We start from the raw sequence: 25,223 nt of genomic DNA, 5'->3' as shown, positions 1-25,223 counted from the left end.
AGATATTAAGCTATTAGAGAGTGTCCAAAGCAGGGCAACAAAAATGGTGAAGGGCCTTGAGGAGAAGCCATATGAGGAGTGGCAGAGGGCACTTGGTCTGTTCAGCCTGGAGAAGAGGAGACTGAGACTTCATTGCAGCCTACAACTTCATCATGAGGGGAAGAGAAGGGACAGGCACTGACCTCTTCTATGTGGTGACCAATGACAGGACCCGAGGGAATGGCATGAAACTGTGTCAGTGGAAGTTTAGGTTGGATAATAGAAAAAGGTTCTTAACCCAGAGGGTTGTTGGGCACTGGAACAGGCCCCCCAGGGAAGTGGTCACAGCACTAAGCCTGTCAGAGTTCAAGAAGCATTTGGGCTGTACTTTCAGGCATATGGTGTGACTCTTGGGGATGTTCCTGTGCATGGCATGGAGTTGGACTCGACAATCCTTATGTGTCCCTTCCAACTGTGCAGATCCTGTGATTCTGTAAAATAAGAAGAACTTGAGATTAGAAAACATTTAAAAAGCTTTGTTCACTTTTCCAGGTGAACCACTGTCTGTCTTTCCATCTCCCAATTTAAAAATGTCTTGATGAATATTATTGACTTCCTTTCAGTCTGTTAGCTGATTCTGAAATGGCATACAATGAGGTTGCATTATTCTTATTTCCATCTTTGACTAGGCTAAAAAAGTTACATTCACAATTGTGTTATCAATCATGTATGTATTGACCACCCAGGGAATAGTCCCATATTGTCTAAACAATACCAGTGCAGGATTTTGCCAGAAAATTAAAAAATGTCTCCCCTACTTTGACTGTGATTGGTGCAGTACAGCCCTCCATGAGTGTGCCTGATGTTCAGGAATTGTGTGTTTGAAGAGCCATTAGGTCACTGTGAACATCTTGAATGTGTGTTATTAGGCTGTTTTGATGATGTCAGAACCATGGAATTTTTAGACTTCTTTTAAAAGACTAGAATAAGTATAGATCATAGACTGTATTATATATCTAGATAGTTGCTCATCATAATATGCAACTGTGGTGGTGAGAAGGAGGTATAATACACTGAACACACAAGTCTCTAATGTATTTTTGGCTATTGTTGGTGCTGACACCTTACAAGTTTCCCCTTCTGATACCAGCAGGACTTATTTTAAATTTAACCAGTTAAAACAATCCACAGCAGACACAGTATTATTGTAGCAAGGATTTTTAATATAAACTATAATATGCATTGCAAAACTATATATTCAGTATAATTTGTAAGGTATTTTGAAAGAAAAATGTTTGCTTGATTCTGAATTGTTAGTTTAACCCTCCGGATGTTGGTATTAAAGTGTCTCATTCAAGAAGTAGTAACATAATTTAAGCACACTTGGATCCTGATTTGGGTTCTACATATGCCTGAAGGTGCAGAAGAATATCAAACAATTGAAGAGGCAGTGTAATGAGGAGGCTTTCTTAAATTATGCAGTGATAGTATTCTCGCTCCCAAGATTTTGTGTGTTTTAAGTTTGCCAAATCTGCTGCAGAAAAATGGAATGATTAAAGAAAATGTGAGTGGGGGTAAAACTTTCCCAGGAGAAACACAAAAAAAGGGAGGATAGGGGGAAGACAATGAAGTGAAACATGAAAGTTTTGTATATACACTTTAAACTGTCCCAGGGGCTGTTTTTCATGGTATATGATGATCACTTGTTTAAATCCTGATGCAAACCTATCTGAAATGTGTGAGAGTTTTGCATGCCTAGGAGAGAGAGGATTTAGCTCCATATGGCTTATCACTTTGATCTTCAAAGGTCAATTTTGTATTGCTGAGCCAGTTCTGAGTAAGTCCCCAATTAATTAGGAATAAAAACATTTCTGTTCAGAAAAAAGGTGCATCAGCTCAGTGTTACTTTTTTCGCAGCCCAAAAATTAATGACTGCAAACAAACAATGTTTCCTGTTCCATTTCCCCTGTCCTTACAGAACAGCAATGCAGAATACACCTGTAGTAGCTATTCTGACGTGTTCATCATCTACCCTTCCTGAATAGCTACAATAATAGATATAACTCTTTCATGAAGTAAATTCTGTTTTCTTTGGTAGAAAGAAATGAGATTATCCTTAGCTTTTTGTATACCATCTTTCATGTAAACTACATTCCAAATCATGTTAGAGGAAGAACAGCAACAAAACCCCCCAAAACAACAGCGACAGAGCGCAAAAAATAAAATAGAGAATAGAGAAAATGCAATCTAAAAGAAATTGTGTGTTAATGAGATCAGATATCAATTTCACATAACAGAAAAGATATTGACACCTAGAAATAATAACACTAAGAGAGGAAGCAGACAGGCCCATGTTAATGAACTAAGGAAAAAGAGAACTAATATCTTTAGCTGAATTTTCTATATGAATAAGTTAGCAAAAACCATTCCAAATATGAAGATCCAGTTCTTCTGTATCTTTCTGCTACTTTGCAATGCTCAGCTGGTTTCTGTGTTGGTGTGTTAGGTTGAGCTGGCAAAATGCTAAGTACCCAAGACAGAAAGTCAGAGTCTCCCTCACCCTGCTGAGACAAGGGAGGAAAAAAACCCTGGAAAACTTAAACCAGGTTTATATATTTATACAGAAAAGAGAAAACTAAAAGTAGACTACAATATAACACACACCTACAACAAGTTAGATATAACAAGCCTCTACCTCCCACTGACAAGAGATTCCATCACTCCTGATCCATAAAGCACCTCAAAAGACCCCCAGTAAGGAAAAGAAAGAGAATAGCAATAAAATGTTTACTTCCCTGAACTAAAACAAAATGCCAAATAGTGGCGAGGCAGCAGCAGCAAGGCCCAGCACAGCAGGACAGCACTAGCATGTCCTGTCTCTACCTTGGCCATGATGAGAACTTAGAGAACTCCTCCTACTCTACTGTGTTTATACTTGAGGCGACATCAGGATGTGGTATGGAATACCATTGGCCAGTAGAAGTCAGTGTCAGTTGTCTGACCCAGCTCCAGTAAGCTGATAATCCAAGGCCTGCTCTAAAAACTAAAGCCTAAATTTAGGCCTGGCTAAACCTGTAACAGGTGGGATTGAATAAGACTGGAAAAACTGAGGTTGTTTTTTTACCAATATTTTTTATTGTGGATATTCTTTTTTTATATATATTTATTTCACTCCTATAGCATCAGAGACCAAATTAACCTCAGCCTGCTTAGTCTACAAGTGAAATAAGAAATATCTCCTTTTAGAGACAGAGGATGAAGAGGTTATAATTCTTCAGAGTTGCTTATGGGTCAGCTAGAAACATCTTTGGTGTTTTGACTGGAATGAGATTACAAAACAATTTCTTCTGCCACAGATCGCTCTCCCAACTGACTTTACATGTCACATGAGTAAAATAGAGTATTGTTGGCAGATATATTTTGCATGTAACAAATTGAGAATTTGCATTTTTTTATGCTAGACTGCAAAATTTGGACATTAATAAAGTCTCTACAGAAATCCTCTTGCACTGCAAGTCAATGTAAAACAATGGCCTGAACAATAAATGCTGCAGATTTAAGACCCATTCAGCAGGGGACTGCTGTGCAGGTTACGTCAGATGTATTCAGAATCCCATTGATGCTTCCAGGGCCTGCATGTTCACACGCTGGGAAAAGATCAAATAAAGAAGTCATTCTGTGATCTATGATAATACTGCTACTGCACATTTTTCAAGTAGTGCAATGTGTCCCTAATATTACGCTTAAATTCTCTACAAGAAAATACTGTGAGACATTCTCTATAATAAAAACCTTTGGTTTTTCTTGCCCACAAAATGTGTGTGGAGGAGTAGAGGAGATCCAAGTGGATTAAAAGAGAACATTCACAATTGAAGTGAGCTCAGCTGGCTGTTGTAGATTATATGATTTACTCTAACCACAGATATTTCAAAGAAAGGGATCCTAAGTCCTTTAGTAGGCATTTACAAAAGAGATTTGTCTGCAGTAGGGTTTGCTAATTATTATTATATAAATTTTTGCTTAAAGAATAAAAAAAAGTATTTTGGAACAAATGCAGAGGTAAAATGGATATTGTAACAGTGGAGTCCTTTGGGTTTTTTCTTTTCTTTTGTATACTGTATACTTCCCCAAGAGCACAGGGATACAAAATGAGTTCCTAAATGCAAATAATTTTGTATGATGTGAATGTTGTAATGATGAATCAAAGATAATTTGATTCGTATGGCATTTTTCCACACACCTACTCTTCTCAAGAAAGGAGAAACGTATCTGCCTTTCCACCTACATAACAACACAAAGTGCCTGAATTTAGATAAAATAAGCTCTGAGTGTTGATATACTCACTTGGATGGATATATTTATCATGCTCTAAGTAAATGTGAAAGAAACACCAAAGAAAATGTGTGCTGCCCCAAGGATGGGTTCAGAAATATAAAATGTCAAAACCTGTCCTTGTTCTTCCCTTTCACCTAGCATTAGCAGGCTGATATTGGATCTTGAGCAAAAAGTGTAACCAAATAAATTTTGTTTGTAATTTGTTATCATACTGGGAACTCCTTTTTCCTATTATCATTAGTTGTTCTAAACGCCAGTGAACCTAAAGAGGTGACTTACTTATAGTAAGGAGAGGGTCTTACTTTGAAGCTCCTTTCTTTGAAATACAATTCTGTGACAAATGTTTTCTGTTATTATTTACAGAATTTTTGACTGATGCTTAGATGGTAGGACTTGGCCCTAACTTCAGAGAGCTATAGTTGCACACTATACCGTAAGGTAGTGAGTAGCTGCTTATAAAGTAAGTGGGTATCTCAAACACAAGGGTATTTGAGAAAACAAATCATGTTGCCTCATTCTGAAAGCACAGTCCTCTGAAATACCATGCAAGAATCACAATTAATTAAATACACATTTCTGTGTCTGTGCAGCCTTTTTTTTTTTTCCTCTTAGCAGACAGAGCTTAATGCACTGCCACAGATCTTCTTATTTTAAGTTATTGAGCAGTTTATCCTGTGGAACTTTGAACAAACTTTTCTTATTCCTTCTCTCAGAGGAATCTCAGCTTTGAGAAAAGGGGAAGTAGAGTGAAGTAGGAGGCCACAGACAGAGTCTCTGACCTTGACCCACCTGGATAAGGTGGATTTTCTGGCTCAGGGCAGGCTTGGAATAATTGCAGGCAGGTCCCCTGCTGCTGTCGTATATGCCTTCTGGCTCACTGGAGACATGGAGGAGGCTAGTACATGGTTGTCACTCCTAACACCTCAGGCTGCCCCTGTGCTGTATCTTACTGGAAGTTTGTGCTTGTCTGTTCGATTTTGGTGATGTGGGACCTGACTCCAACCCTCTCACCTGTAAAAGCCAGCTGCAGTGGTCACTGCATGGTTATTGCATGGAAGGGAGTGGTGAGGACAAATTGCCTACCTTATGAATTACACTTATTGGACAAGCTTACTCATTTTAGATTTTTTTTCTCCAAGAAATGAGGAGAAACAACAGGAGTGGATATTTCTACTTCTAATGGCCAACACTTCACAGTTCACTGTGAGGCACTCTAGGTAGGGTGCTGCGGTTTTGCATTATATTGAGTGAAAATCCTTTATCTTTGTACAGTCACTTTGGATTCTTGTGAAAACTTTAAATCACTTTTCGCTTTCCTTTATTTTAATTGCTTTCCTATGATGATTTATCTGAGCACCTGTTTGAGATTGAGCCTACTTACCAGAAATATGATACCATCAGAAAAGGAAGCTGCAGACCAGGAGTTTTTAAAGATACATTGGTGCAAAGATGTAATGATGTTAGTTGATATGTGTAAGGTAAATTGTACTTAAGCAAATGGAATACACGCTTAAATGAAAAGGGCAATCAGAGTAATGATCACTTTTGAAACAGTTAATCACAGAATCACAGAATCTGCCAAGTTGGAAGGGACACACCATGCACAGGAACATCCCCAGGACTCACACCATGTGCCTGAAAGTACAGTCCAAATGCTTCTTGAGCTCTGTCAGGCTTGGTGCTGTGACCACTTCCCTGGGGGGCCTGTTCCAGTGCCCAGCCACCCTCTGGGTTAAGAATCTTTTTCTAATATCCAACCTAAACATCCCCTGACACAACTTTATACCAGTTCCTCGGGTCCTGCCACTGGTTACCACATCCTGATGCTTTTTTAAAGACGCTTAGATCAATGGTTGCAGTGGGCAAAGAGTTTAGCTTATTCCAACATTATTTTTGAAGTGTATTAATAACTAGGTAAATAATGGTATGTATTTTTTATGTTTCATCTCTCCATGTTAAAAAAGAATTTTCTTTATCTTCATTTACAGCAAGCCTTGGTTAAATTGGATCAATACAGTTTAGATATTGCACATGAGTCCATGTGCAAAGTAAGGGAAGAAGATAATTTTTACTTTCAAATGTAGGTGTATTTCAGGGTGATATGCAGAGAATTTGCTTTCCTCACTTGAAAAATGGTCATTTAATCTCTTAAAGAATAAAGACTTGTCAGAAACAGAATACAGCAAAATGTAGAAGCAAAATGACTACAAAATACATTTTTAATCCTAAAGAACATCATCATCTCATTCAATTGATGTCTGACTATGTGAGCCTTAATGAGAGCAACCTGGACGGAGAAAGACAGCTTTGGAAGTCACTTGAGCAAGGATGGTAGTCAGGGACTTGGTTTCACAAAGATACAGGCAAAGAAATTGTGATACCATATTTTGTCCAGTTTACAACTGAACAGATGCTTAGACGGAAGGTACCTAACAGTTAATTATATTCTCTTCCAAATAACCTGTCTGTGAGAAAAGTTTCTGTCTAACCCCCTACAAATTACTGGTTGTGTTATGCCCTGGATTATGAGAGTTTACTGCACTATGAATTGCTTTTGTTCTATCTGCTGTACCATAGTTTGTTCTCATTTTTCATATAAATATCTAATGAACATTCCAAACTGAAAAATGAAACCCCTTCAGTGACTTCAGCGGGAGCTACGCAGTATGAAATAGAACTTCTAGCAGAAAACTTAATGAAAATGGTAAGCTCAAATCAGTAACCAATTTTATCTTGTTTTTGTTATAAATACAATTATTTTAGATGTATGGGAAAAGTTTTTTAAGCATCTAATATGAGAACTTTAAAGCAGTGCAGTTATTGGATAGTTACAAGTAGAAATAGATGTAGGAAATCACATATTTGAATACATAACTAAGAAGCAGTTAAAGATAACTGTCAGGCCATTGTAAAACACCACAAGGAAAATATATATATGATATTACTCTGTAATTAGTATTTGGAGTCATTCATAAAAAAATATAGTTCTTGATTCCAGAGCATCAGATTGCTTTTCAGATATATCTGATAATTGATTTAAGTTGTCCTAGAATCTAAAGAACTTGTTGCTTCAAAAAGTCTTTAATGCAGCCTTTAGAGATGTGCATGTGTGCCTGTACATTCATATCCTTACATATGCTGTTTTTCTTGGCCAGTTTTCTGGGGTCCATGAAAAAAATCTGCAGACGCACATATGGGGATATAAAAATATTTCTACAGTTTTAGATACTAGAATATTTTTGGAAGCTACATAGGAATGTATCTAAATATACTTGACATATCTGTTGATAAAAGAGGGAGAAAAAATGATGTGTATATATGATGCACAAGACCACCAGCTTAACTAGAAGACAAAGCTACAGAGTGCATGTAGCACTGGGAAGACTTTTCCATGTTATAAGGATCAAACTATGTTTTTTTGAAGCTTGAGACTAATCATGGAGAAAGAAAAAGGGAAATTGATCTTTGAAATTTAGGCTTAGTGATGTTGAAGAAACCCCTGGACCATCTAACATAGCTTTCACCTGTGTTGGAGGGGACAAAATGTAATAATAGAGGAAAATTCTATCAAGGGCTTTCAATGAGCATAAAGACACTTTTTTCTCCCTTGAGCTAGAGATTATTGAAGGCTGGAACAATGTGCCAGCACATATGTTTGGTCTATTCTTCCACTCCTTCATTATGAGTCATAGCCAGAAAAAGGACTATCAGGCTAGATGAACCCTTGGTCAGACCCATGTCTTCTGTAGAGATTCCCTTGCCACTGGAAATCCAGTGAGTTCAGTTAGCAAAATATAATTAAACTGACAGCTGGCAGGGAACTTTCAGCCACAACTATTTCTTTGGGGTTTTGTTGTGGTTTCTCTTTTTAATAAAAAATTCCAAATAAAAATATGGAATAGTCCTTCTGCAGAGGTGCAAAAAAGAGGTTCTTTCCTTTCATATATACAATTAAATTAGAAGGGAAGCATTTTGTCCATTCTAGATTTCAGTCACAATAATAATATGCCTTTTTTCTAGTCTCTTCAGTGACAAACCAAATGTAAAAAATCATTTATTCTTTGAATTTTTTCATCATTAATTATCAGCAACGATGTCTTTGTGGTCTGAGAAGTGATGGTGAGAGTTTCCAACTCTTTGTGAACCACCTCTGAAATAAGATGAGGCACAAATTTATGTTCAAACTGAACTGTAACTGTCCAGGCACAGGTTGTTTTACTGTAATGAACAGGTTTCCTTTCTGACAGAGTAATTCATCTCTTAGTGAGGTGGAAACTTGCATACACAGGCGTGCATTAATTATTTTTCAGTTGTATTCTCTCTGGAGAAAATGATTTTGAGTGAGTCATTTCAGTCCCATTGTAGTGGTTCACTCTAGGAAAGGATGATCCTGACTTTGTAGACAGAAGTATCTGAGGAGAACTGAAGAATTTGACAGATATTCTGAAAATAATGAGAATATGCTCAACAGGAAAATACCAGGAGTCTCTGATATAAGTAAAATATTTTCTTGTTCTTTCCACTGCTAGTCACAAGTCACTAGATTTAGCACTTGAGAGGAGCTGTGCTTCTTCCTGGCTAGCTATGAGAATGAAATTGAAATTGTCTATTTGGACCTGATCTTGATTATTTCTCAGAATTTATGTCTCTGGCAGGTAACTCTATGGTGTTTTGTTTTGGTTTTGTTTGTTTGTTTGTTTGTTTGTTTGTTTTTTTAATGGGTCCTTGCCTGTTTCATTTCACTGCCTCTGTTTGAGGGACCAAGGCTGACTGTAAGTTCTCCAGTGCCACAGGCATCATTTCACTGTGCCTTGTTAAAAAAAAATAGAATCTATTGGCTTTGATTTTAAATTGTGCTCTCACTGTGACCAAGTAGAGCTTGGTGTGCAATGCCAATCTGAGGCATGCAACTTGGAGGAAAATATAGGAACACTGTGAGAGCAGGAATTCAATTTAGGAAGTCCCATGTGGGTTTGCCTATGGACTTTTATCATCAGCAGCATTGCCCTTCAGTTTCTAAAGGACTGCCCTGAATCTATCAGCCACACAGATGGTTAAAGGTGATTGCTAGGACATTTGTATATTATTTCCCAATAAATAATTAGACTGCTTCAAAGAAGCCAATCAATAGTTAATTCTATTGCACATAGTTTTGTGCTCTTAACGTCCTTTTTCCAGATAGGATTTTGCAACTAACACCTTTGTAGCTCTTTAAGGGCATGACAGACATATTTCCTTCATTAAATACTTTCAGGCTTGACTACAATGATGATGGTGAGGAGACTAGGCATTACTGTTCTGTGTCACATGAGACAGCACAGGACAGTGTCCTTATGCATTGCTTGATGTTGAAGTATGCCTTGTGTATTGTACACAAATGGCTAGTATGGGTTCTAGCTGACCTCAAGTGCATATGCCACTATCTGGAAATTCATGAACAAGCAAACTCACTGTCCCTGACTTGTCTTCTTGTAAAGAGATATTGTAGACAGCATCTTGCTGTCTTAAACTGCTGTGTATGTATACATATAATGTTGCTTTTTTAACTGGAATTAAATCTATTTTCAGAAAAGCTATAAGGACAAATATTCTGCAGTTCATATACTTTTTTTCTCTCATATTCCTTTCATTTTTGTTTTTTGGATACTCTGTTTGAAAACAAGTCAGTCCCTCTGCAAGAATCCAGCACAAGGAAAAAGAGGGCAGAAGTTGTTTGTGCTCCTTAGGGCTGTCTTGGTTTTTACTATTTGTTGTGGTTTGACCTTAGCTGACAGCTAAGCCCCACACAGCCCCTCAGTCATTCAACCTCACAGGAGGATGGGGGAGAGAATCAGAATAAGAAAACTTTTGTGTTGAGATAAAGACAGTTTAAAAGGTAAAGCAAAAGCCGTGCACAGAAGCAAATCTAAACAATGAATTAATTCACCACTTCCCATGGGTAGGCAGGTGTTCAGCCATCCCCCAGAAAGCAGTGCTCCATAATGTGTAACAGGGATGTGGGAAGACAAATGCCATCACTCCTGCCTTCCTTTTCTCCCCAGCTTTATACACTGAGGGTCAGCTGCGTATGTCCCTTGGGTCAGCTGTTCCGGCTGTGTCCCCTCACAGTTTCTTGTGCCCCCCAGCCTCCTCACAGGTGAGGTGGGGTGTGAGGCAGAAAGGTCCTGGGCTCTGTGTAAGCACTGCTCAGCGGTAACAAAAGCATCCCTGTGTTTATCAGCATTATTCTCATCCTAAATCCAAAACATGCACTGTACAAGCTACTATTAAAAAAAATAATAATCGCTCTATCCCAGCCAAAACCTGCATGCTATTAAAATTGATTTCCTTTTCCATCTTTCTATAACTGAAAACCTTCTAAATGATGGGCAAGGCATTCCAATTGATACTGTCTCTTTGAATACTGAATTCAGTGGAACTTTGTATATCTTTGGCCAATAGCAATGCTTCTAATATGCAGAAAAGTATTCTCAAAGTTGTGGTACTTTGTCTATTCTCAGAATTCAGAAATTGGAAAATCAAAAATTTTAAAACTCATATTTCTAATATCTTTTGTTGAGTTCTTCTGGGATTTGAAAATGCACATTTGACTTGAATATTTCAATGCAATCTCCTATAGTAGCTTTACTACAAAGAGTTTGGAAGACCCTTCTCTACTCTTTCTCTTAGCAGTATGTATTTCACTGATGAAACTTATTTAAATAAGCAGAGCAAGTCTGGAGAATAAGGGATTCTTTCCTACTACACATTTTTTACACTTCAAAACTTGACAATGAATAATCATAAAGCATTGCAAACAGAGGTATATTATTATTTTAGCAGTAAGCACTTGCAGAAGACTTTGTTTTAGAGTCAGCGCTATTATTCTTGCATTACACTGAACAGCTCTCCAGTCCTTACTTGCTTTGTTATCTTCTCTTTGTCTTCTGTGTTATCTTTTTTTTTTTTTTTTTTTAATCCTCCCTTGCTACTTTCAAGAAATATAGGATGGATTTTTTGTTACTGCAATGTGGAGTTTCTTTCTCGTGAGTCCATGGGGCTAATCATATGTCTTTATGCAATATATAACTCAAAGCAAATTGAAGCACCATCATTTTCCCTGTCACATCTTTTGACAGATTTGATGGGCAATACATTTCAGAATTAAAAAATTTTGAAAACATGAATTTCTGCATTTTTCTTTTATAATATGTGAGATATAAATGCACCATGGATAACAGATTTTTGTCTGGTATAATTTTTGGCAGCTTTTGGGAAAAATAAAAACATAATGGAGGTTGCTTAAAAATGTTACATGCAATAGAAGAATTGTCTCAGATTACTGAAACCATGTGATCAGATGAGTTGCATGGACAAAGGAAAATATTTCAGGCCCTTGATGTGATAGTTCGTTGATCCAAGTTCTATGTAGAGACTAGATGTAGGCTGAAAGAGGCTTTTATTTCACCTTGTATTCACAGCATAATGGTGTTGCAATGCTCAGTAAAAGCAATTTTGTACTTAGTGACTATTTTTTTGTTTCCTTGTTGGGGTGGTTTTTTTCCTCATTATCTAAAAAATGTTGTGGATCTATCAAAGCTTGCATTAAAAGGGGATGAGCTGCAGATATCCTTTGTCAGTTACTAGATATAATGAATACATAATCTATAACACAGAAACCACTTCCTTCAATTTATTTTACAGCTAATGATGATTTACTGTAGCACAGCTAAATTTACATGGAAAGAGTTAGGTCTGGATTTTTCTAATTTTAAAACATTAAATTAAATCCTGACAAGCACTTGCAACATTTTGTCTATAGTAGAAAAGAGAAGGGTGCAGCTCTGTGGCAAGGATTAAACCATGGTCCAACCACCTTCCCAGTATTTATTTTCTATGTCCTAAGCCTTTGTTGATTGACAGATATTACTTCTCATCCATTTTACAACTACATTATTAAAGTATCCAGATTTCTCTTTTACTGTAGTGTACTTTTAGCATCTTAAATTCTGAACACAGTTGCATCCATTCATCTGATGTCACTTAGCAGCTTGGGTGAGGTTTAGTGACCTTCACATAGTCTACCTGAGACTTTCCAAGTTTGGACTAGGAGAAGAAAAACTTTTTCCCACTAGCTGCTATTTTTCACAGGGGATTAGCTGTGCACTTCGATGCCTGCATGGGTAGCAACTTTCTCCTCGTGTTTTTCCTTCTTTGATGTTAGGTAGAGCACCTGTTCCTTTCAGAGTGGTAATGAGAATGAAGCCATGTTTCCACTGTCTGAAAAAAAGGACAGGCAGGGTTAAATCCTGTCCTATTACAACTAGTGACAGACCACATAACAGCAGAATTTGATCCTGTTTGCTGGTCATTTCCCAACAAGGCAAGGCAGTGTATTCCCCCCATTTTAGAAGTAGTGTGATCTGAATCAGATCACTCATCAGACCTATCCGGAATCCTTTGTATATGCCTACTGCATGATTTATAAGATAGGAGTAATTCAGATTAATCTGATATTTGTGTCCTCAAACAAAAGACAGATGTGAGTCATTAGACAAGTTTTGTTTGGAAGAATGAGGAGGTGGATATCTGTTTTCATGGAAAAGGTGTAAACAGACCGAGTTGTTTACAAACTGAAGTTAGAAACATTAAATGATTAAAAGGACTTTTTTTTTGGTCAGTAATGAGGATTGTAAATAATTTGAGACACTTCTATGGGGGTATGGTGCACCCTTCATACCTTGAATTGCTTATTTTTATATCTATATGAACTTCAGCTGAGATGGAAAGCATCCGGTTTCAGACATTACAGGGTAAGATTCTTTGACTCACCACACATGGAACCACTCAGAAATTATTATTTCCACTAGACTGAAAATTCAGATATTGAAAAACATTTAAAAAATACTGAAATTTGCTTTGTGAAATTTCAGAAATCCATAGAGAAAACAAACTTTTAATTCTCAAGTATTCAATTTCTCAGCCTCAGTAATGCTAGCATGTTATCTTGTATTGAATTAGAAAAAAAAGTTACACGTTTGAAATAAAAAAAATCAAATTTTATCTTAATGTTTTAATATTGTCAAGATAAAAGAAAAAAAATAACCACTGCCTTATTATTTCTTTCAAATTTTGTCAAACAAGTCCAAAATATTTAATTTTTAATGGAACTGCCTTTCCAAAAGGTAAATTAGGCTTTTGAAAAAGATTATGCTTACCCTTTAGTATGGAAGAGGCCAAGGTAGATGATAATTTTCCCTTTGGGCCTGAAAATATTTTGTATTTTAGTCTGATCCATGAACAGAGCTCTGCATACATGATGTCATCTCTGCAAGATAATCATAACTTAGAAGAGAACTTCAGCTTGTTCCTACATGGCTGAAGTCATCAGAGCTCCTGATGAAATTTCCGTGAAAGCAGATGAGACTCCTTGAGCACAAGGCTGCAAGTGAGCACTTAAATAATGTTATCATGGGCTTAACGTCTGTGTGGCATGTAAAGAATTTATGCAGTAATTGACATTATCACCATGAGCATCTCCATTTTGTTGTAGGAGACTGTAAATCTATATTATATTTACTTCCTGGGGACTATATTTACCTGTAAGATTCTCTGTCAAAAGGGATTTCCATTGCAAATTTGTACTTATAATTTCATGTAGAGAAAACTTCAGTATTCTATGTCCCCAGTTTCATCCAAAAAATAGCTGACAGTTATTTTTTGACTCTATTTTTTGAACTTCAAATTTGAGTCTCTTTTTTGAATGTCACATTCAAGTTCAAACATCCGTAGTCAAACTCAGACTTATCTTCATTAAAATTAAGTAATTCTTTATATGCAAACTATTTTCGTAGCTCAAATTATGAGAAAATAAATATTGGATGATTAGAGACAGCTTAATCTAAATAACACATCCCTAATTTTAAGAATAATTTCCTGATACTCGACTGTGTGGTTACAGAAATACATGAAGAAAGATGAAAATTGATTTTGCTACATACCTTCTTGAAGATAGCAAAAGGTAGAAACGATTTTTTAAAAATTCTAATGAATACAAGAAACCTGTGATTATTTTATGACCACAAAGAAGAAGAGTGTCTTCACTCATGAAAGCAGACCAAGAAATATTAAAATGAGAACATTAATCACAGCTGCTATTTTTCTTAGAAGGTATGATTAAAAGTCTGGTTCCACTGCCTGTGTACAGTGTTTCAGTTCAAAGGAGGTGACTGAATGCAATCCCTGAACACCATGGTAGCATTAAGAGGGATGCAAGACAGACGTAGGATACCAGCCTAGCATTAAAATCAGGCAACCCAGGAAAACGTAACTTAAAACAGTCTTTTATATCCCTGGTAAAATATTAAAAATAAACAGGGTGGGGAATGGAATAAAAAACTGTTAAACTAAAGAACACTGTAGGGAGCAAACTGTATTGAAATAAGAAAGGTTATATTTATTTAGAAAAGAATGTTTTAACAGAATCCAGCCCTTCTTGGGATGGACTTTGTTTTCCTGTTTAAACATAATTAGTTACAAGGAATGCTATAAGCTCCTGTGTCATCTTTGAGATGCTCTATAAACCACTGGGGATTGTGACTTGGAGCCAGTACTTAGAGGTGAGCTGACAATTCTTATACCTGACCCACCTCCAGAATTTTTTTAATAGGCTATTTGCACCTCACCTCCCTAAAATACCTAATCCAAATCTTTGCAACTACTCAGGCCCATTAATATGGGGAAATTTAGAGAAATGAAGGAAAGAATGAGGGCCATATTCAAGCAAATTTACTTTTGTAGAAAAAACCACAGACCAGGCCTTGAGTTCATGATATTATTTTGATATAAACCAGAACTGATATTATTTTAAAAACATAGCTGGAAAATATTTTAGAATTTATGAAATTTCTTTTCATAACCTAAGCTTTCCAGATCTTTAGAAATACCCCCCGTCCCCCCCCCCAAAAAAAAAAAATGAGTGGGCTTTCCCTTTCTCCTTAAGGCTGTACCTGGCATGTAGCCAGAAAACAGAAAATAGCAGTATGTTTCCTTATTTTGTATTATGCCTCTGCAAGTTCTAAATCTGCAAGTAAGAAGAAGAATGTTTCCCCAGAGGGAAATATTCATACCCACTGCAATGATAAAAAAAGACATAACTGTGAAAGCATTGCAACAGTTGACCAGTAAATGTAAGTGGAGGCCAATTTCAATTACATTATTTTGGCCACAGATTGTTTTGAAGTTTAACTGGGCATCTCATGTCCTTTCTGAACTAGTTATATAGTGATTTACTGTGAAGAGGAAAAATTCTCTCTCACAGCCTTTCAGAATTCATTCTTTTCAGGCCTTTTTTTTTTTCAGTCTGGCTATATGATTTTTACTCATTCATAAACATCTCCACTACAGATGAATTTTTCTTTTAGCCTCTCACTTTCAAGACTGTGAAAGTTGGCTTTCATGTACACAAATAGCACTAAAAAGTCAAAAGGATGAAAAATATGTAGCTTGTGGGTTGGCTTTTTTTTTTTTCCACAAACCTGAACCCCCCACACCCCCCCCAAATCAGTAGGTTTGGTGATGGGGAGAATATCCCTTGCAGTTATTTTCCATCAAATGCTGATGTTAATGGAATATGTAGTGGTACATTTGGAACTGTTTCTTCTGGGGGGAAAAAAAAGAAAAAAATGAAAAGACAATATTTTACTGTTCAGAATGTAAGTACAAAATAGCAGATTTCTCTTGGTTCATGTCACCTTAGAAACCGATTCTGATGACTGAAACCAATAGTCAGTGGTCTCATATGAAGGCAGAACTCTTTTTCTTTCTTCCTTTTCCATTTTAGAATCAGCATCTGCTTTGCCCACCATGTAAGGAAGTGTGAGGACACATGTGTTTGTGAAATATGCATGGCTGTAAGCCTATGAATACATGGAGAAGTGTAAAAAATAGTTTTAAAAGGAATAGATGAATTGTACTTATCAGAATTTTTTGTGTTCTTTCATGATCTCACTTAATGTTTTCTAATTTTTTTTGTAAAAGAATTATTAAAAGTGAGACACAACAATAAACCCTTCACTAAAAAGCCTTTTCCTGAACACTAAAATAAAAAAGAGGGATTTTGATCGCCTAAAGGATATTAGTTTTGAGTAGAAAAGCTCATGACTGTAGCTGACATGTTAGTTAAAAAGCATCATTGACCTGCTTCTGCAATAAAAATGTTTGTCACAAATAATAAGAGATTTTGAGGAAATGTTTTACTTAAGTAAAGTAAAAAAGACAGCAATGTATGGGTTTGAAATGCAGATTTCTGTCTGTTCAAAGGTTGTAACAAAATCTCTCATTATACTTTAGTGTATTGGATACTAAGTGCTACTTTTGTCCATTCAGAGTGAATTATTGTTTAAATTCCTTATTTTTTGAAATTATTTTTTTTCTATTACCTTACTTTAAAAAGTACTGGCACTATTGGCTGAAGAATTAACTGTCTTTACAAAAGTAGGTCAGTGAATTTTTTGCTGAGGTATTTGATGATCTGCTGAGAAAATGTACTGATTATCAATATCCATGAAAGTATCATGCAGAACAGTCACTTATCTTATTTTTCTTTAACATTCAGATTTCCTACTATCCAAATTTTTCAAATAATGAACTCTCTCTGCTTGAAAAGAATGTTTTGATGCACTCACAGACTATCCTGATTTTTGTGCACATACCTTGAGTTTGGGGCATCTTGTCGTTTTTAGCATCTTCAAAAATCTTCATGCTGATCTAGGTTCCTGGCAATTGGAATGGACTTTTAATATAACCAGGTCTAGACTTTGTAAACTTTTAATATAATCAGTGAAAATACTTGAAGAGGAAGAGAAATATAATTGTCTGGTTTTCCTCATGTTTATCTACATCATGTCATACTGTCAGAAGTGTGCAGTGTCCTGTCAGACATAGGCTCTGTCTGCCTGCAGCAGCACCATGTGGGCCTCACAGGAGTTTCTAACTGAGTCCTCTTCAGAGTCTCTGACATCTGTTCCCTGACTTGGAATAAGAACTTATCTGCCTTCACATATTTCTGCAATGTCTTTTGGAAACTTTCCACAGGCCTGCATTAAAATTTTATTGGCCTAATGACCAGTCACATATAATTCATCTTAAAAAAGGAAGTGTCTGCTTGAAGGCAGCTGAGAAATTCTTGCCAGGCAGGAGTGGATCCCAGATATGCCCTGGCTGTTTGTTCTGAGCTTTTTCAGGAACTATGTGATTTATGATGAAGCTGTTGTGAAATAATCGACTTGTAATGATGTATACTGAGACAGGTGAGGTATACGTCCTTATGCTAAGATATAAATAGCTTGTCAAAGCAAGTGCATAGCTTGATCCATTCCCTATTACAGTGCTATGGCTAGTGTTTTATTTATGTTAGCAAATAAAACAGTTTAGAGGCTGAACTGGTTCTGAGTATTGTGATGGTTGGGATCACAATACTGATCACACTTGAACTGAAAACTCTTCACCTTCTTTTGATACAAAGACAATACCCTTTCTTGTGTATCCTACTAAGCTGATCCAGAATGTAGTGCTGAGTCGTAGCTGTAGTGGGAGACAAATACAGCCCTTGTATTTGCATTTATCTTTGTCATTTTTTCCTTCAGGAAATTAATTTGTTAGTGCAAGTTTTCTACCAAGTCTGTTTGCTATTTACCAGATACACATTCAATGTCACTTCTTCTGATACCCAACTCCATATAGTTGATTATGTAATGGTTTACAATCAGCACGCCATCTTGTGACTTCAGAAACCCTGGGAGTAAAAATATGTATTTATTATTATAAAATAATTGTAATTTTAACTGCCAAAAATATTCCGGTAGTACATGTATTTTTTTCCCCCATTGGTGGAATCATTGTAAGAGCACCAAAAAACCCAGGTTTATTGATCCAGTGTACTGACAATATCTTCAAAATCTCCCATTTCCTTGGTGATAACCTGTTTCCCATAAGCTGTGTTATACAGAGCACCTGTAAGCAAACTGAGCCTAGCCTGGAACAAGTTTTTTAAGATGTTATTTTTATCACAATGGAGAAAAAGACTAAGAAATGTTATTGTAGATCTGGCTACAACTTCATTTTTAAAAGCACATGTGTTGCGAGCTGCCAACCATAGTGCAGAGTGGCTGGACTGAGCCTCTGATCACAAGTGAGGCAGCTCCTGCTGTGAGCCTCATTTCCAGCTCCCACCTCTCTTTATCATCCCCTGGCCCCAGGTGCTGGGTATTGCACTTCATAGGTTCTAGACAGAAGACAAATGGGTACTTGTCATCACTGACATAATGCAGTTCATACTAACTGTTTTATTCCTCAAATCAAGCTCTGGGATGACTGAGAATGACCTTAGCTTTACAGATCTGAGAACAGACAAAAGAAGCTTAGCACAGTTTAGTGCTAAGACTTTTTTCCCCAGACTAGCTGAAGAACTACTTTCCATCAGTGCCCTCTTAATGTTTTTTAAAAGTGTGACAGAAGCAAACTCTTAATTTCATCTCCTGTGTCATATATGAATTAGGGAACGGGTAAAGTAGCAGTGGGTAAATTACTGGTGTCTGTTCATAGTAGAGCTACCTGAAATGAGTCTGTCTGGCTAACTTCCTTCTTGGTCTCAATAACAGCTTTTAGTGTAATGCTCTCTGAAGCTTTATCATAGGTCCTTTTAATTGATGGGGCTTAAATATATAACTTCATTTTCAGTAAGAGAAAAGTTAGTTCTCATTTCCTCATACAAATGTTAGATTTATCATCATTTTGGCCAAGAAAAATTTAGACCAATTCATTTTTTTTTAAGTGCATTCCCCAGGTACTGAAGGATAACAAAGGTTTTAAAAGCCAGCCACAGGGACAAGCAGTCATCATGCCAAATCAGTCAGAAATGCTGACAGAGTGAAATGTGTAGACGCTATTTGGTCTTATGATTCAGAGCCATAAATTCTCCAGGGATATTAGATGTCTAAACCATCTGCCCTTTGGCACCTCTGCAGCAAATGGTAAATCCACTGGAATCATGTATGAGACATCTGTTCTCAAACCTATTCCTTCTTGATTTGGGGAAATCTCTCTTTTGTTCACACTTCATAAGATAAATCCTTGCTACTGGCCTTAAAACCTGTCCTTTTAGTACATCAGCTACTTATTTTGGAGAAATAATTATTCCTTATTCAGTTTGCTGGCTCATAGGAATCCTTTTCCTAGGCACTTATCTCCATGTCTGGGCATCTAGCCCAGACTGTAGATTTCAAAGGCAGAAGGGTGCCAAGAGGTTAGACACCATAATGTTGTGAGTGCCTTTGTGGGTCTAGCATTTCATCATTAGCTGAAAATTGATACCCTGTTATTTGTTTGAGCAACAGTTGTATAAGCAATATATAGGTAAGGATGTATACAAAGTGTTTTTTTGTTTTGGAGGTAGCCTACACAATTAATTATAACTGTAGCAACAAGGCTGAAGTAAATTTATTTTGTTCTTTGTAGTACTTAACACGTTCTTCACTGCAGAGGTGCCAAGATACACAGAACAGTCATGACTGAACTTGCTGCTGCAATGATGAAATGGTGTTTTTTCTACACTATTTTTGTGAAAAAATAGCTGTAGTTTTCCATTGCTTCATATCCATTTCATGCAGATTGTAGATGGTTGTATGTAGTTTATTATATATATGCATTTTGTAGTATTTGCATTTGAGTTTTATGTGGATAGAATAATTTTTTCCTAAGGGTGTTTGCATGAGTAGAAGTAGTCGAAAAATGCACTCAAAATATATGAGGTAAGAAATTCTTCCTTTATGTAAGTTTTTAGATCTATGTTCCTTTGGGGCAGAATGACTGATTTCAGCTTAGATAATTGGCCAAAGCTTTTCACAGCCCAATGTCCATATTTTCATTACTGGATTTTCAAAAATACTTGGTGAATATGAGCATCACCTGCTATAAAATGCTTATTTGTTGTTATTGGCAAATTAGTTGCCCATCATGAAGAGCCAAGATGTTCATAAAAATGAGAAGCAATTTAATGCCAGAAAAAGGCTCTATATTCCATTTTAAAACAGATGAGTAAATTATTTATGTTATATTGTTACACTATTTATAGATGGTAAAGGACTATGTACAAGCAGTTTTTATTGGAAATAGCAGATGTTCTGACTTGCAGATATTTCATTCATGTAAAGCAGAGAAGAATTCAGGACAAGCCTATGCTGTAGAGTGAATTTCTCAATCTAATAAAATAATAATGTAACATCACAAGTAATTGATGTCTAACTGAAGAAGGTGATATGTTTGCCTGTGACTAAAACCAGTTGATATAATTTGAAAGTGGTTATTTTTACACTGACAGTTGATAATTCTATGCTTCTTTTATGCCATGTCTAAACTTGATTCAAACTTAGGATCTGCCTTTGCAGAGAGCTACTGAAGTCAATGACATTCTGCAAAGGCAGCACAAAATCTGATAATGAATCCCAAGTATTTTCTAAATATTACATAGACTAAAATAGAATAGAAATTTTATTTGTAAGGGACCTATGATGATCATGTAGTCCTACTGGCTGTCCAAATCACAGCTGACAAAAAAGTTAAAGCATGTTATAAAGGGCATTGTCAAAAAGCCTCTAAGTCACTGACAGACTTGGGGTAGCTTTGAACCATTCCTAGGTTGTTGTTGTTTTTTTTTTGTTTGTTTGTTTTTTGTTTTTTGTTTTTTTTTTGAGTAAAAGAAATAAAAATACCCTCAGGAATACCTCCATTTTGTTTACTTGTTTTGCTTAAAGATTAAATACATTAAGCTTAAGAAAGCTTACACAAGGCACCTCAATAAAATCTTCATATAAGTCTACCTCCCAAGCTTCACCTGGCTGAACCCTTGTTTTTGTTCAAATCCTATCACTGTGAGCTTCAACCTAATTAGTGAAGTAGTTTGGAAAACCAGAAGGCTGACATTTTGATAGGGGGGTCAAGACTGCTGAGAGTGTTGGAAAGCCTCCCCATACACAGTGTAGCCATCTAATTGGGGCTTTAATGGATACATTGAAATGTATGTGCCTCAAATTATCTTACATATCAGAAGATAAATACCACGATTCATTAAAAAATAGAACATCTCTTTTAAAACGTATTCTTATGCACACTCAAGGCAATCATCAGTGTAGAAGTATTTAGATCCAGAGATGCAAAACTTTTTCCTTTGCTTTTGTGTAGTAACATGTCACTTCTTGTTAGAAGTAAACATTTTCTCATTTCCTTAATTTTCTGAGTTTATTAATGATTCAGTTCTTCACAAGAGGCTCTTATGTTTGGAATAACAACAGGCAAGAACAGATATTAATGATAGTTAGATGTAGTAATGAGAAACAGGCAACAGTTCTTAAAGAAAAAAATAATTCAAATAGGCATATAATCAAACTATAATAGAAAGATCATCTATGGTATAGGAAGTTGCTGCCAATATGGAATCAATGATTCAAGAAACAGGATCAAGGAATTTTTGTCCTTGAATGCTCAAACACAGATAACAGTATAATAACTGGGAAGTAGAGATTCCCCTGAACTGGTGTAAGAAAGCCATGAGAAAGCACTAAGTTTCTGTAGAAATTTGGCCCTTTTTTTTCTTGACAGGCAAAATATAAAGATTTCCATTAGCATTTCCTCCCTCTGTCAGGAAGTGATATAAATATCATCTCTGAGTTTGTGTTCATTTGCTGATTATTTATTTAGAATATTCAATGACAACCTCTTAAATAATTAAGACAACTTAATTAAGAATGTCATAATAACAATTAAAAGTGATCTGTATGTATTCATTAATAAAAGAACATTGCAAATTCTCTACATTGTACTCTTTGCTGAAAAAGCACAGGTGTTTGACTGTACCCGATCCTGAAGAGCCACGTTAGGAGCAACTTCCTCATGAAAGGAAGAGGAGGGACAGACACTGATCTCTTCTCTGTGATGATCAGTGACAAAACCCAAGGGAATGGCCTGAAGTTGTGTCAGGGGGCGTTTAGGTTGGATATTAGAAAAATGTTCTTCCTCCAGAGAGTGATTGGGAACTGAACAGGCTCCCCAGAGAAGTGATCCCAACACCAAGCCTGACAGAGTTTCAAGAAGGGTTTGGATGATACTGTCAGGCACATGGTGTGACTTTTGGGTATGGTCCTGTGCATGGTGAGGAGTTGGACTCGATCCTTGTGTGTCCCTTCCAACTCAGCATATTCTGTGGTTCTGTGAACATAAGGTAACTAACTGTAAAATTGCAGCTCCATAATTCAATGCAATGCTGTGGCAAGGCTGGGTTCTCATCTGCCATGAATTAGGTAGGTCTTGTGGAATTCAGTCCAGCTGAGCCAGAGTATGGTGCTTGACGACAATATACCTCAGGATTCTGTTTAAAAATGTATTTAAAAAAACAAAGTAACGAGTAATTGTTGCAATATTTAGGGCAACATTTAAATGTGTAAGCAAGTACAGTGAATATTTCAAAATACACAGATAATTTTACCTTCGGCTGTACTGCTCTATCTCAGATCAGCCGCTGCTTTCTCTGATTGCCTGGTTAATGGTGGAATATCTTCACTGTGGGTATTTACTGTGTTAATTTTCTTTTTATCCTTTTAATTTTTCTTAGGAGGTGTTTGCATTGCTCAGTCACTCAAAATCCCTCGGGAACCAAGACCAGGAGAATTTGAAAAGATCATCAAGCGCTTGCTGGAAACTCCAAATGCTCGAGCAGTGATCATGTTTGCGAATGAAGATGATATTAGGTGCCTGTTCCCTAATTTTGTGTATTGAAGATGTTTCCTCTTCACAAAGATGCTTTTTTTCCTGGTGCAAAATAGAGTAGCAAAGGAGTTTCATATTCACTTCCATGTAAAAATTTGTGGGAATATGATGATAAGAAATTGACTTGTAATTATATAGTGTGCTGGTCCTTTATTCTGTGTAGTTCTGACCTGTTCCTAGTCCCTGAGTCCAGTGCCTGTAGATTGTTATTTGATGACTGAAAAGGAAGAAACCAATAAGAATGCTAGGAAAAATATTGCTAAAGATGAAACAAATTAACATCTATATTGCTCTATCTTGAGTTCATTACAGCTATTGTTGAACATGCTGTAGACTGTGAAAACTATTGACTACTTGGTTAGTGTAAGTTTACTTATGCATAACCAAAATGAATGCTGGGGATTCTCAAGTTCTGTGTAAACGTAGTTTGTTTAATTAGCAATTTGTTGTTTCTTTTCAGGCGAATACTCGAAGCAGCCAAAAAAGCTAATCAGTCTGGACATTTCCTCTGGATTGGCTCAGATAGCTGGGGGTCAAAAATTTCACCAGTTCAGCAGCAGGAGGAGATTGCAGAAGGAGCAGTAACTATTCTACCCAAAAGAACATCAATAGATGGTAGGGATGCACATGACACAAACCTCTCATTTTCTGCCAGTGTTCAAGTACCACAGGTCTTTAAAAAAAAAGAAAAATTAAAATTCATGTAGTCCTTGATTACAGGGAAATCAGGAAAAACCTTCCAACTAAGTAACTTAAGTGAGCCTGATCCGACAATCATTTAATATCCCTATTGAGATGAGGAGATGCTGAATTTCCAATTGAGTGATCTTATAATTTTCTACTAATGAGGACATATGAAGTAGAGAGTTTCTTACTGGTAGCCTGCTGAGGTTTTGGGACAAATAATGAGAATATTGGATGAATGATAATGAGTCAGATTCTTCACTGGGAAGGATATCGATTTATGCCCTGCTCTCCTCTCCTAAACTTACTTTAAGTAGCCACTATATTAACAAAAATTCTGACTTGGTGGATGAAGTGGAAGGTGGTTTGAAGCACCTTATTCCTGTGAGGGTACTGGACATAGTAACATCTCTTAGTGTCTGGGTAAGTGCACTAAATTAGTAAATGATTAGGAAAAATGAGCACTATTGATGTTATATAAAGAATTTTGCCACAGGGACATATTTGTAAAGAGCTTAATCCAGATGGGATGTGTTAATCATGATTTGATTATGACTGCTGGATTGTAGGGGTAAAGTTGGGAATCAAGTTTCAGCAGAAATCTTTATTTTTTCACCTGGTGTCTTTAGATATATAAATAGAACAAGAAATTTAGGTGTTTTGGAAGCCTTCTGATACAACAAAGAGGTAACCCATGATTTTATGTGACCTTGAAATGAAATCTAATCTTTAGATATTACTATGCTTATAAAATATCTTATTATAGTAGTTTGTATCTAAAGATTTTTCTTGGTTTTATATTTATAAAAAAGTCTGCTGTTGTCTTTAAATTACTATTTTATACCACATCCTATTTTAATGCTTCTTTCCCTTCTCTTGAATGCAGGATTTGATAGATATTTTCGGAGCAGAACACTTGCTAACAATCGAAGAAATGTCTGGTTTGCAGAATTTTGGGAGGAGAACTTTGGATGCAAGTTAGGATCGCATGGAAAAAGAAATAGCAATATCAAGAAATGCACAGGTAACTGTGAAAGTAAAACATTATCTTAAAATTGTTCATAGGAGTGCAGAAAAAGAACTGCTTTCTTTTCATCACTTTTCTGGCTCCCTTCATTTTTCCAATGCATATTGCTGAGTTGTAAGGAAAGTGTGGCCTTTTTTTTAAACTTGAAGAAAAAATTCATGGACAATGTATGAGAAATCTAGTAGTTAATTTGCACAAATCCAGTGATGGTACAGATTTTGTTTAAGACCTGTGGCAGTGGCTCAATTCTGTTCATGTTTTCAATGACCTCCTCTCTCACCCCATCTGTAGCTGTCAGTACATAGTAATTCTTATATTGTTATCCATCAAGTATATAAAGTGAAAATTAAATTTCTGTTTAAACTATTGTGGTCTTGATGATAGGTCAAGTCTTGAGCTC

The 25,223-nt window shown here is 36.3% G+C and overlaps 1 protein-coding gene across 1 annotated transcript in view; it reads left to right on the top strand.

Annotated features, from left to right (window-relative positions):
• The window catches only part of GRM8 (glutamate metabotropic receptor 8), a 340,790-nt gene that overhangs the window by 125,407 nt on the left and 190,160 nt on the right, over positions 1-25,223 (top strand). Inside the window, exons 4-6 of the mRNA XM_071550012.1 lie at positions 22,958-23,093; positions 23,573-23,727; positions 24,683-24,820. Of these exons, the coding sequence (XP_071406113.1) occupies positions 22,958-23,093; positions 23,573-23,727; positions 24,683-24,820 (429 nt within the window). The remainder of the gene's footprint in view (positions 1-22,957; positions 23,094-23,572; positions 23,728-24,682; positions 24,821-25,223) is intronic.

Source organism: Pithys albifrons, chromosome 3 (assembly GCF_047495875.1).
Source record: "Pithys albifrons albifrons isolate INPA30051 chromosome 3, PitAlb_v1, whole genome shotgun sequence".
Lineage (NCBI taxonomy): Eukaryota > Metazoa > Chordata > Aves > Passeriformes > Thamnophilidae > Pithys > Pithys albifrons.
The sequence above is the reverse complement of the archived record's forward strand: the minus strand, read 5'-3'. Positions and strand labels throughout refer to the sequence as shown.